Here is a 12296-nt window from a genome sequence, read left to right as displayed (position 1 = left end):
CGGCGTCGAAGGGTGGGGCGGCCACATCAGCGACGGCCGCCCAGTGGAGAGTGGTTCCCATCCTGGAAAAGAACTCCACTCTGCTCACAAGCTCAGCGTGTGGAAGCTCTCTGCAATGCAGGCAGGCGAAGTCAGAGGATGACAAACCCATCCTCCAGGTTCATGTCGGTGGCTTGTAGGAGGCACTCATGGGCAAACACAGATGCTAGGCCTGAAGCCAGAGTTCAGGCACTTCGGCCTGGCACCCGCGCCGCCCGGAGCTGCTGTTCTTCTCAGTAGTCATCTTGCTGGTGAAGAAATGTTGGGAGCAGATCGATGTGCGCGCCTGCCTTATATACCCCACATGCTGCCCTCAAGGGGAGCGATGTGCAAGGGGGCGTGGCCATGGTTGGTGACACCAAGTAGAAAATATCTTTAGTCATCACTGACGCGAGGGATTACTATCCTATAGAGACACTGCAAAACACGTCATCATTCAGAAGCCACGCCCAAGACAGGGGAAAATACAAGGAAGCACTGCCTGAGGACAGCAGCTAGCAAAACAAACTGCGGCTAACCGGGGCGAACGGAGGAACTCTCATCAGATATAAATAGTTTTGCGGGGTTTTACAGGGATTCGGACAGTTTTCTTTTTAGATAATGTCAAAAGATTATTTCAGTACACTTCATCCAACGGAGAGGGAAAGGTACATCGAGAAAATGAACTCAGTTGGCCTTGAGCAGTGTCCCTTTTCATTGCCCAAACAACGCTGGATAAATTATCCCACACAGTGGCCTGAAGTGAAATACTATGACATGAGCTTTTAGGCATGTTTAAATGAATGAAAATAATGCTGGTGTAACATCAGACAGATGGCATCCGATGCGCTGGCGTTCTCCTACAGTATGTCACGTAGTTGCACACAAAGATCATATGGAAGATGAACACTCCAACTTACTTCCTTGACAGCTAAATCCACATTTTCTTCTCGTGAATGCTCAATGGCTTCCTTGTTTTGCTCGGGAGTACAAAAAAACTTTAATTGGCGATTTTTTACATTTGTTGTGTGCGCAGCCCACCACACAATAGCCCTGAAAGTCTGTACAGATTTTATATATATATATATATATATATATATACATATATATATATATATATATATATATATATATATATATATATATATATATATATACACATTATATACATATACATTGTGCTTATGTGTGTATGATTTGTGTGTGGGCCACCCATCACAAAGGGCCACTGTGGGGCCACCTTTGTGAAATCTGCCTGACTGAACATGCATTTGTGTTGCTTACTCAGTGTGGGTCCGCCCTATACGCTCACTACACAGCTCGTGTAAGGCCTCCAACACTGTAAAGGCCCGCAAAATAATAATAATAATTGAGCAAAGGAACTTGCATTGATCAGAAGTGACAACTAATCGATCCATTGCAACACCAGTGCACAGCAATCCTGCCATTTTGGCCTGGAGGAGACACCTCTGATTGGCTGCCACGGTTCTGTGCTGTTGTCCCATTGGCCAAAAGCAGCGCTGTCAAAAGCAAATGTGTCAACTCTTACCTCTTACCTTCAACACTCTTTCGGCCTCCCTCCACCTCCCCCAAAGTGTTTGGTTTAGCATGCGTCAATGTAAACAGTAGCTACTACATCAAATCAAATCAAATCAACTTGTATTTCTATAGCACCTTTCATACATAAAATGCAATTCAAAGTGCTTAACAGTAAAAAGAAGTAGAGTAAAAGACAATAAAAACAGAAAATACAATAAAAACAGTAAAAATACAATAAAAACAATACAGCAAAGTAATGAAATTATACAACAGTGGTGCATAGAGGAAAAGCAAAATTAAAATATGAAGGAGGAGGAAGTCAAGGGAATGCAAGGCTAAAATATGTTTTCTTTTAAAAGTGTGTTTGGTTTGTGATGCTCTCAGATGCTCTGGCAGGCTATTCCAGAGGAGGACCATAGACACTCAATGCTGCCTCTCCGTACTGCTTAGTTCTTCAGTTGTGATGAAGTGCTTTGAGAGGCTGGTACAGGCACACATGAAAGACATGATCCCAACCACCCTTGACCCCCACCAGTACGCGTACCGTGCCAATAGATCAACAGAGGACGCAATAACAACTGCCCTCCACACCGCCCTAACCCACCTTGAGAATCAGAATACTTATGTCCGTATGCTGTTTATTGATTATAGTGCTGCATTCAACACTATCATCCCAACTACATTAGTCTCCAAGCTCCATGACCTTGACCAACACCTCTGCTCCTGGATATTGGATTTTCTGACCGGGTGTCCCCAGTCAGTCAGAATGGGAGCACATCAATCATCCACTGTGACACTGAGCACCAGTGTACCCCAAGGCCGAGTCCTCAGCCCCCTCCTATACGGACTTTACACCTCCGACTGTGTACCAGCACACAATTCTAACATCATTGTCAAGTACGCTGATGATACCACCGTGATTGGCCTGATTTCTGATAACAACGAGACAGCCTACAGAGAGGAGGTCCAGCGACTGCTGGGGTGGTGCACAGACAACAACTTATCTCTTAACACCAGCAAGACCAAAGAGCTCATCATTGACTTCAGGAGGAGGGGTGGTGAACACGCTCCTCTCCTCATCAATGGAGTAATGGTGGAGAGAGTGTCAACCTTTAAGTTCCTGGGTGTTCACATGTCAGAGGACGTTTCATGGACTGCCAACACCACTGCGCTGGTGAAGAAAGCACAACAACGGCTTTACTTTCTGAGATCATTAAAGGGATAGTTCGGTTTGTTTGAAGTTGGGTCCTATCAGCTAGTCACATACACTAACGTAATTAGGTACAGTGTTCTGGACGCTGAGCGCAGTGTCTAACGAGATCCGGCACCCAGAGGAGCAGCCTCGCGCAGCCTCACCAGCTTTTTCTCTCTCAGTACTGGGGGTCAACAACTAAAACTATAACTGTAATTTAGCCACCTAAAACAACGCCCACCTAAACAAATCGATATCCGTGTACATGCACGCTCTATTTTGACAATTTTCAGCGCTTTACTTTTCCGCAAAACAGCAGTTTCATTCGGCACTGCTTTTTCTCCAAACCGTACAACTACCGTGTTCCTCCGCTAAAAGCCAGATCAGAGCCGCAGCACTGGATTACTCCGCAGTTATTTGGGGGTAGGCTATTTTATTTCTCCCGGTTTGAAGACACAACAAATAGAATACACGGACGAGAATATGAGTGATTTTGATAGCGAGGATGATATGCCATTCACCTTGGTGACAAGAGGATACAATTATGAACCAGAGAGAATACAGAAGAGGAACTTTTGCAGAGAGTGAACAGGCAGAGAGATGCGCCTGCTGTCTAAATGCCTGGGTGCAGGGATAGCGGAACGCATCTGAACTTGGGGGGGCCGGGGGGCGTGTCGGGGGGGGTGCTGTAAGGAATGGAATCTCGGCAGCGCCGAAGAAAATTTTATGTTTTTTGGACTTTTATCCATATTTAGAAGAATATTTAATTTTAAATTAACATTAGGATTATACTGTTGTGATGTCATTATTCAGTATCTTCTCCTTTTCTATTATTAGTATTAGTATTAATATTAAATACTGAGTATCTCATGAAAAACTATTAATATTGCATCTTTTGTGTTTAGCTCCGTCTCACACCAGAACCAAATTACAGAGGGGGCCTGCCCCTAGCTTGGGGGGGCCAAGGGGGGTCCGGGGGGATTCTCCCCCGGAAGAAGATTTTGTACATTTTAAAGTAAAATTCGTCAAACTGGTGCATTTGAGAGCAAAAGGAAGAGGCTAAATCTATGAGGAACTACACACATCTCTAATGTGTTGTGACTTTACAAATAGGCCTAAACAATTAATATTAAATGTATTTACACATTGTGCACAAATTGCATTCATTGTGACAAATTTACAATAGTTAATTAATATCCAGCCAGAATCATTGCAAATGGAGGTTCAAAGTAACAGTTAGCAATAGCATTCAGTTAATCAATGCCTAATGACAGCCAGATTCCGTTTTAAACTTTAAAACTTTAAAACGGAAAAACGTTTTTAGCACACACAAAAAAAAAAAAAAAAAATTGAATGGGGGGGCCAGTTTAGGGAATGGGGGGGCCCGGCCCGGTCAGGCCCCCCTCCAACGCCGGGCCTGTCTCACAGCATTGTAACATTGTAGTGCAGCAAGAAAGGAAAACTACTGTAAACATTTGAACCACATTTCTTGTTTAGAACCTATAGCTAGCAACATCGCCATCTCCTGAAAAACATTAATATTGCACCTTTCTTGTGGCTACATCACAGCATCTACTGAAAAACATTTATGGTGGATCTGACTTGTTTAGTTCACTTTAGATTCACATCACATCTGAAAAACAACCAGTCGAGTGTAATAAGTAAATGAGGTTTAATTGTAAAAAAAAAAAAAAAAAAAAAATCTAAAAAAAAAAAAAAAAAATCTAAATTTTTTTTTTTTTTTTTTTTTTTTTTTGGGAACTGAAAAGTACCCGGGCCGCGGCCCGGGTTGCCCGGGCGGTTCCGCGATCCCTGCCTGGGTGCCCTGGCTGCAAACCTTATTCACCATTCCCAGGATAAATTGTGGAAAACGACCCAGACCAGAGAGGCCAGGTGACTTGTTGTCTCTAAAGTAAGTCAGTGTTTTATCTCTCTTCTTCCTGTTTTGTAAACCGCGGCTCTGTGCTCTGTGCTGGCTTTAGCGGAGGAATACGGTGGTTGTACGGCTGGGAGAAAAAGCAGTGCCGAATGAAACTGCTGTTTTGCGGAAAAGTAAAGCGCTGAAAATTGTCAAAATAGAGCGTGCGTGTACACAGATATCGATTTGTTTAGGTGGGCGTTGTTTTAGGTGTTTTAGGTGGCTAAATTACGTTTTAGTTGTTGACCCCCAGTACTGAGAGAGAAAAAGCTGGTGAGGCTGCGCGAGGCTGCTCCTCTGGGTGCCGGATCTCGTTAGACACTGCGCTCAGCGTCCAGAACACTGTACCTAATTACGTTAGTGTATGTGACTAGCTGATAGGACCCAACTTCAAACAAACCGAACTATCCCTTTAAGAAAGGTAAAGATGGATAAAGACCTGCTCGTTACCTTCTACCGCTGCAGTATCGAAAGTATCATCACGTATGGCATCTCGACATGGTACAACAGCTGCACTGCCGCAGAGAGGAAAGCTCTGCAGCGGGTCATCAACTGCGCCCAGAGAATCATCGGAGCCCAGCTGCCTCCTCTGGACTGGATCTACAGCTCCTGCTGCCTCCAGCTGCCTCCTCTGGACTCGATCTACAGCTCCCGCTGCCTCCGGAGAGCGACCAACATCAGCAGAGACCCGACTCACCCCTGCCATCACTTGTTCTCCCCCCTGCCCTCTGGACGGAGGTACAGGTCCATCCGTGCCCGCACTGCCAGATTAAGGAACAGTTTCTATCCTAGTGCGATATGCCTCCTGAACCAGCCTGCCAACAAACGTCAGACCCGCATCTGACCTGCACTGACACTGCACTGACACTGGCACATTAGTTTATTAGTTTATTGTATGCTGCTACATCTGTTTATTGTTTACACATCGCACTTTAATGTCATTTAGTAAGACGCACATGATACGTATGCTGCACTTTAATGTCCTATGTTATGACGCACATGATACGAATGCTGCCCCTTCTTAATACTTATTTTATTCTATTATCTTGTCTTTTTATCCATTGCATGTGGTAGTATGTAGGATAAATTTCTTTTAGACTTAGTTACTCTTTTTTTATTCCTCCTACGTAGCTTGGTACTGCACACAATGAATTTCGTTGTACAAGTTGCAATGACAATAAAGGTATTCTATTCTTAGTCCTCACCCAGGGAACAACTAACAGGCCAGTGCCAGAGAATCTGAGGGGTCTAGAGGATCGGAGGGGTCTAGAGGATCTGAGGGATCTAGAGGATCTGAGGGGTCCAGAGGATCTGAGGGGTCTAGAAGATCTGAGGGGTCTAGAGGATCTGAGGGGTCTAGAGGATCGGAGGGGTCTAGAGGATCGGAGGGGTCTAGAGGATCTGGGGGGTCTAGAGGATCGGAGGGGTCTAGAGGATCTGAGGGGTCTAGAGGATCATAGGATACAAGTGTAACCGAGGTGAATCAGTGTTGATTCCTCGTGAGTCCAGTGTGGTAGCGAGTGGATTGGTCTTTGACTCCCAAGCCGAAGGTCGGCAGTTCGAATCCACCCCTGGGCAAGCCCTTAACATGGGTTGCTGCAAGTACCACCTACACAACGCTGTTACACAAGTATATCTGACAGGTACTCAGGCGCAAGGCTGTTGAGTGATTTAAAAACCAATCCCCCTCCAATGGGGGGTGGGGGTGTGTGTGTGTGTGAGAGAAACAATAATACTAGTGTGTTTAAAATGAGATATTCCTCTAAATATGGCTAAAAAAGATCCAAACATGCAAAAGGGAAGAGGCCCACTGAGAATGGTCCGCCCCCTCTGAAATGAGAGGGTGACTCCACCCCCTGGGTGATATGTATAATTAAGATGTGTTGATATCTGTTATGTACCTTGTTATTTATTATTTATTGTATTGTTGTTTTGTTTGTGCTGGCAACCTGCCCTGGGACTGCAGATGGAAAATAGCAATTTGCTATAATCTGGTGCAAAGCATCTTTTCTCTCTGACATCAATGTTATCTCTGCACATTAGTCCAGTTCACTATGTCAAAAAAAATAGGTTCGTTCAAATCTTCGGGGGATTAGGAAAACTATATTTTTGGAAACTTCAGAAAATAACAAATCAGAAAATCCATGATTCCATTTGCACAGAAGCCAATATGGCGTCCATCCTCCATTTTGAAAAATGGCGTTTTTCAATATCTCGATTTGTAGATTACATAGGATCATGATTCCAGTGGCTAAATCTACATTTTTAGGGTCAAGAAAACCAATGGTACTAATTATAAATCAGTACAAATGATCAATGGCACAGATTTGGGTCATCATCCTTGATTTCAGGAAAAAATAAACATTTTCATATTTGATTTTCCGCTATTTTGACTTCTATTTTACATAGGATCATGATTCCAGAGGCTAAATCTACATTTTTAGGGTCAGGCAATCCAATGGTGCTAATTAGAAATCAGGGTGCTTATTAGAAATCAGTACAACTGATCAATACCACAGATTTAGGTCACTTTTTAATATGAAAAACTGAGACAGAGACAGATGATTCCTCTCATTGACAAAAGATTGGGTCATTTATTTGAAAGCTGTAGACCAGTGTACACATCTCCATATATTTGAAAGTATAAGATATATTCCATTCTATTGAAGAACATCCAAATTGGTAGCTACAAATACAACATTAAACTGAATCTGAATCTGAATATTCAAACTACCAAGTAAAACTGGTTATCATTGCTGTCGATGGAAACCTTAAAACATTTATTTTTCAGAAAATGGAACAAAAAAAATTATCTGGGCAAATGGATCCAATTACCGGTATGTAATTATTTAGTCATAAGCTCTTGTTAATACTTTGTGGGTTCACTATTTATAAAACCCACAGACAGACCTTACCACTTTCACTGATTTGACTCCAGTCTATACATCGCCATCATCCTCACTATCGTCATCGCTGTCACTAGCAAATGTAATATCTTGACAGTCTTCGTCATTCTGGCAGTCAGCACTACACTGACAAAGCTCCGTGCAGGGTAGCTCTACTGATCTGCATGAACACCTATGTGAAGAGCAGTCTGCTTTACAATGACATCTGACCATCTCAATGATTGCCTCTGGTGTTGGGAGGGACTCAGTTGTAACTGGCTTAAGCTGGCCATCCTCATCCTTGTAGTAGCCATTGTTTAGTGGGTCAAGGAACTCCTGCTGAACAATGTGTGCCCGACTCCACACTCTGGCCTAGATATGGGCTCTTAGGACATGCTGCTTGAGAGCACCAAGTGTGGGTGGAAGTTTGTCCCCTTCTGCCATGTGTTTGCAGAAAAGATGCCATCTCAGCTCAGGGATGTTTTCAATGTTGATCCCCTTCGGTAAGAACCTAGCTAATGTAGAGAGCAGATCCTCTGTCACTTCACTGGTTTGAGAAAGCATCTTCAGAGCATCGAGGACATCATCACCAGCTTTGAGGTAGCTGTTCCACCAGGTAGATTTGCCTATCCTCGAAAATCTTCCAGTGTTGTCTGCACTAGTTGCACTAGTGGATGGCATGGTTCTTGTCCAGAAGTTGACAAAGAAACCAGCAACAGTAGTGACAGTAAGACACCTAAGTGAATGGTTCTACGGCAGACTGATGTCTCTAACCAGAAATTATGATGAGGTGATTCTGGTATTTGATACCTACAAGGCAGATTCTTTGAAGCACGTCACAAGGGAGAAGAGAAGACAAGGAAAGGATCCAATCCAATACCAAATCAGAGATGGCACAAACATCAAGAACGTTCCAATGAGTCGATTACTTTCTCATGAACAAACAAAGGCTGATCTGACAGAGTATCTGGCATCAAAGACCATTGAGTACAGCAAAGACTCCCCCACGCTTGTCATTGCTTCTGCTGCAGGACACACAAAGAGTAACAGTCAATTGCACTTTGAAAGCAATAACCATGAAGAAGCAGACACTTTGTTGATCCATCATGCAGTTCTGGCTTCACGTCGCAACCCCTCTGATACACAGCTCATGCTCTTCTCTCCAGACACAGATGTGCTCCTGCTGGTTGTTGCAAACTATGAAATCCTGCTGAAAAACACTTGTGTTTCAATGGCATCTGGGATTTTGGAAGTGGCACCAATATGGAAAGCTCTGGGTGCAGATCGAGCCAAAGCTTTGCCGGCATTTCATGCCTTTACAGGAGCAGACAACAGTGGAAGATTTTCGAGGATAGGCAAATCTACCTGGTGGAACAGCTACCTCAAAGCTGGTGATGATGTCCTCGATGCTCTGAAGATGCTTTCTCAAACCAGTGAAGTGACAGAGGATCTGCTCTCTACATTAGCTAGGTTTGTATGCACGGTATACTTACCGAAGGGGATCAACATTGAAAACATCCCTGAGCTGAGATGGCATCTTTTCTGCAAACACATGGCAGAAGGGGACAAACTTCCACCCACACTTGGTGCTCTCAAGCAGCATGTCCTAAGAGCCCATATCCAGGCCAGAGTGTGGAGTCAGGCACACATTGCTCAGCAGGAGTTCCTTGACCCACTAAACAATGGCTACTACAAGGATGAGGATGGCCAGCTTAAGCCAGTTACAACTGAGTCCCTCCCAGCACCAGAGACAATCATTGAGATGGTCAGATGTCATTGTAAAGCAGACTGCTCTTCACATAGGTGTTCATGCAGATCAGTAGAGGGGGCATGCTGGCTCAGTGGTAGAGCTGTCACCTCACAGTCAGAAGGTCCTGAGTTCGATTCTCGCCTGGGACACTGTGGGCGCTGTGGTTCTGTTCCCCCCCCATATCTTCAGTGCCTACTGCCCAGGTGGGGTATCTCGTCGTAAGGGCCTTTCTCTCTGTGTGGAGTTTGCATGTTCTCCCCGTGCTCCCCCAGGGGGTTCCTCCGTATATAACCCCCCCACTAAAAACATGCAGAAGATCAGATCGTCATCGTCATCCGACCAGTGACGACAACATCCGAAGTTGGTCCCCGGGCGCTGTACGAGATAACGACCACTGCTCCTGGCCTGCCCCCCGGAGGAAAGGATATGCCTGGATGGGTTAAATGCAGAGGACACTTTTCACCGGCCACCGTCAGCATGAGTGTGTTGTGGTGTTCGTGTGACAATAAAAGACAGGGCTTGTCCCGTTACGAGAGAGAGTAGAGCTACCCTGCACGGAGCTTTGTCAGTGTAGTGCTGACTGCCAGAATGACGAAGACTGTCAAGATATTACATTTGCTAGTGACAGCGATGACGATAGTGAGGATGATGGAGATGTATAGACTGGAGTCAAATCAGTGAAAGTGGTAAGGGCTGTCTGTGGGTTTTATAAATAGTGAACCCACAAAGTATTAACAAGAGCTTATGACTAAATAATTACATACCGGTAATTGGATCCATTTGCCCAGATAATTTTTTTTGTTCCATTTTCTGAAAAATAAATGTTTTAAGGTTTCCATCGACAGCAATGATAACCAGTTTTACTTGGTAGTTTGAATATTCAGATTCAGATTCAGTTTAATGTTGTATTTGTAGCTACCAATTTGGATGTTCTTCAATAGAATGGAATATATCTTATACTTTCAAATATATGGAGATGTGTACACTGGTCTACAGCTTTCAAATAAATGACCCAATCTTTTGTCAATGAGAGGAATCATCTGTCTCTGTCTCAGTTTTTCATATTAAAAAGTGACCTAAATCTGTGGTATTGATCAGTTGTACTGATTTCTAATAAGCACCCTGATTTCTAATTAGCACCATTGGATTGCCTGACCCTAAAAATGTAGATTTAGCCTCTGGAATCATGATCCTATGTAAAATAGAAGTCAAAATAGTGGAAAATCAAATATGAAAATGTTTATTTTTTCCTGAAATCAAGGATGATGACCCAAATCTGTGCCATTGATCATTTGTATTGATTTATAATTAGTACCATTGGTTTTCTTGACCCTAAAAATGTAGATTTAGCCACTGGAATCATGATCCTATGTAATCTACAAGTCGAGATATTGAAAAACGAGTATTCAAAGGTCGCCATTTTTCAAAATGGAGGATGGACGCCATATTGGCTTCTGTGCAAATGGAATCATGGATTTTCTGATTTGTTATTTTCTGAAGTTTCCAAAAATGTATAGTTTTCCTAATCCCCCGAAAATTTGAACGAAATTACACAAGGAACTGGACTACATGGTCCCTGACAAATAAACTAAAGTAAAACTAATCAGAACGTGGTCCAGAGTCCCCACGGTCATGGTCCGCCGCATGTCCGGGTTGCTCCAGATGAATGATTTTTGGTTTTTCAAAGACAGAAAGTGGATTTTATGCAATATTTGGAAGCGGCCACTACATTTATTTAGAAGAAGAGGATGTTAGGCGTCGGATAGTGTCTTCACTTCAATTTTCTGCTGTGGTTAAAGTGTTTAAATGTGATTAAAACAACTGTTATTATGATTATTACAATTATTATGACTAGGATTATTATCATTGTGATTATCATCATCATCATCATAGGTATATTCATTCAGCATAAAGTTATTGGTATGCTTGTTCTCAGCTCTGTTTTGATAATAACTGATTCTACATTAAATCTGTCATCACAGACTCATTAACTGTGGACTCTCAGAGACTGACTGTGAAGTCGTGGCCTCAGCTCTGAAGTCCAACCCCTCCCATCTGACAGAGCTGGACCTGAGTTTCAACATGCTGAAAGATTCAGCAGTGAAGCTGTCTGCTGGACTGGAGAGTCCACACTGTCGACTGGAGACTCTGAGGTCAGACATGCTGTCAGTTCTTTGTTCATAGATGTTATGAATATCATGCTGACATTTAATGTAAAGAACACAGGAGCTAGAGATGAGCACCCAGAGACTTCAGGTGAGGTGCAGACTGTCTGAAGAAGGCGTCACGTGAAAAGATGGAGAACTGCACACTCTGTTATGCTTCTATATTTAAATCAAGTTGTGACCTGATGAAAACACACTGTGCCTTCATCAAGGTCACAAAAAGTGTAGACTTTACAGCCTAACTTAAGAGATAAATAAGGTTCAGCTGGTGCAACAGTTATCCTGGTCTCAATGAGGACTTGGAGCTCTCATCATACTTATAGCCATGGCCTTAGTCCTAACATGTAGCCATTGGTTCTCTCTCCTTTGATTCCCAATGCTCTTTCCTCTAAAACACTGTATTGCTCATGTGGTTTCGTCATTGGTTTTACTGTATTTTTATTGTTTTATTGCATCTGTAGTGATGCTGTCATTTGGTTGACTTGCTACATTTTAATATTGGTTTTCTGGATTTCTCTGTGTGTCATCACACCCTGAAGAAGGTGCAAGCCGACACGTGTTGGTGTATTTTAATGATTCAAGCCCATTAAATTTAACCTTTTACATTTTCAAACCATGTTTATGCCCTTTTGGTTATGAGTCTTCCTCTCCATTTGATTCATTTTCCTTTCCAAGAGCACCGGTGGTTTGAGGGACTCAAAACAATATTTTCTCTCCCCAGGATGGCGAAAGCGGCAGGTCATGCCTTCACCATCCTGGGAAAAAAGATATCGCCTACAGTTTTCGAGGCTAGCAAGCTAGGTAGCTACCAATTGTTTTCTGAGAGGCG

General features: G+C 43.2%; 1 protein-coding gene across 1 annotated transcript in view; it reads left to right on the top strand.

The window, feature by feature from the left end:
- Positions 1 to 12296, top strand: part of LOC310770912 (NACHT, LRR and PYD domains-containing protein 3-like) — a gene marked incomplete at its 3' end in the record, with an annotated part of 67974 nt that overhangs the window by 26314 nt on the left and 29364 nt on the right. Inside the window, exon 9 of the mRNA XM_083631863.1 lies at positions 11285 to 11455. Within this exon, the coding sequence (XP_083487989.1) occupies positions 11285 to 11455 (171 nt within the window). The remainder of the gene's footprint in view (positions 1 to 11284; positions 11456 to 12296) is intronic.

This window comes from Poromitra crassiceps (assembly GCF_964638095.1).
Source record: "Poromitra crassiceps genome assembly, chromosome: 2".
Taxonomy (NCBI): domain Eukaryota; kingdom Metazoa; phylum Chordata; class Actinopteri; order Beryciformes; family Melamphaidae; genus Poromitra; species Poromitra crassiceps.
Note: the sequence above shows the minus strand (reverse complement) of the source record. Positions and strands in the feature narration are given on the sequence as shown.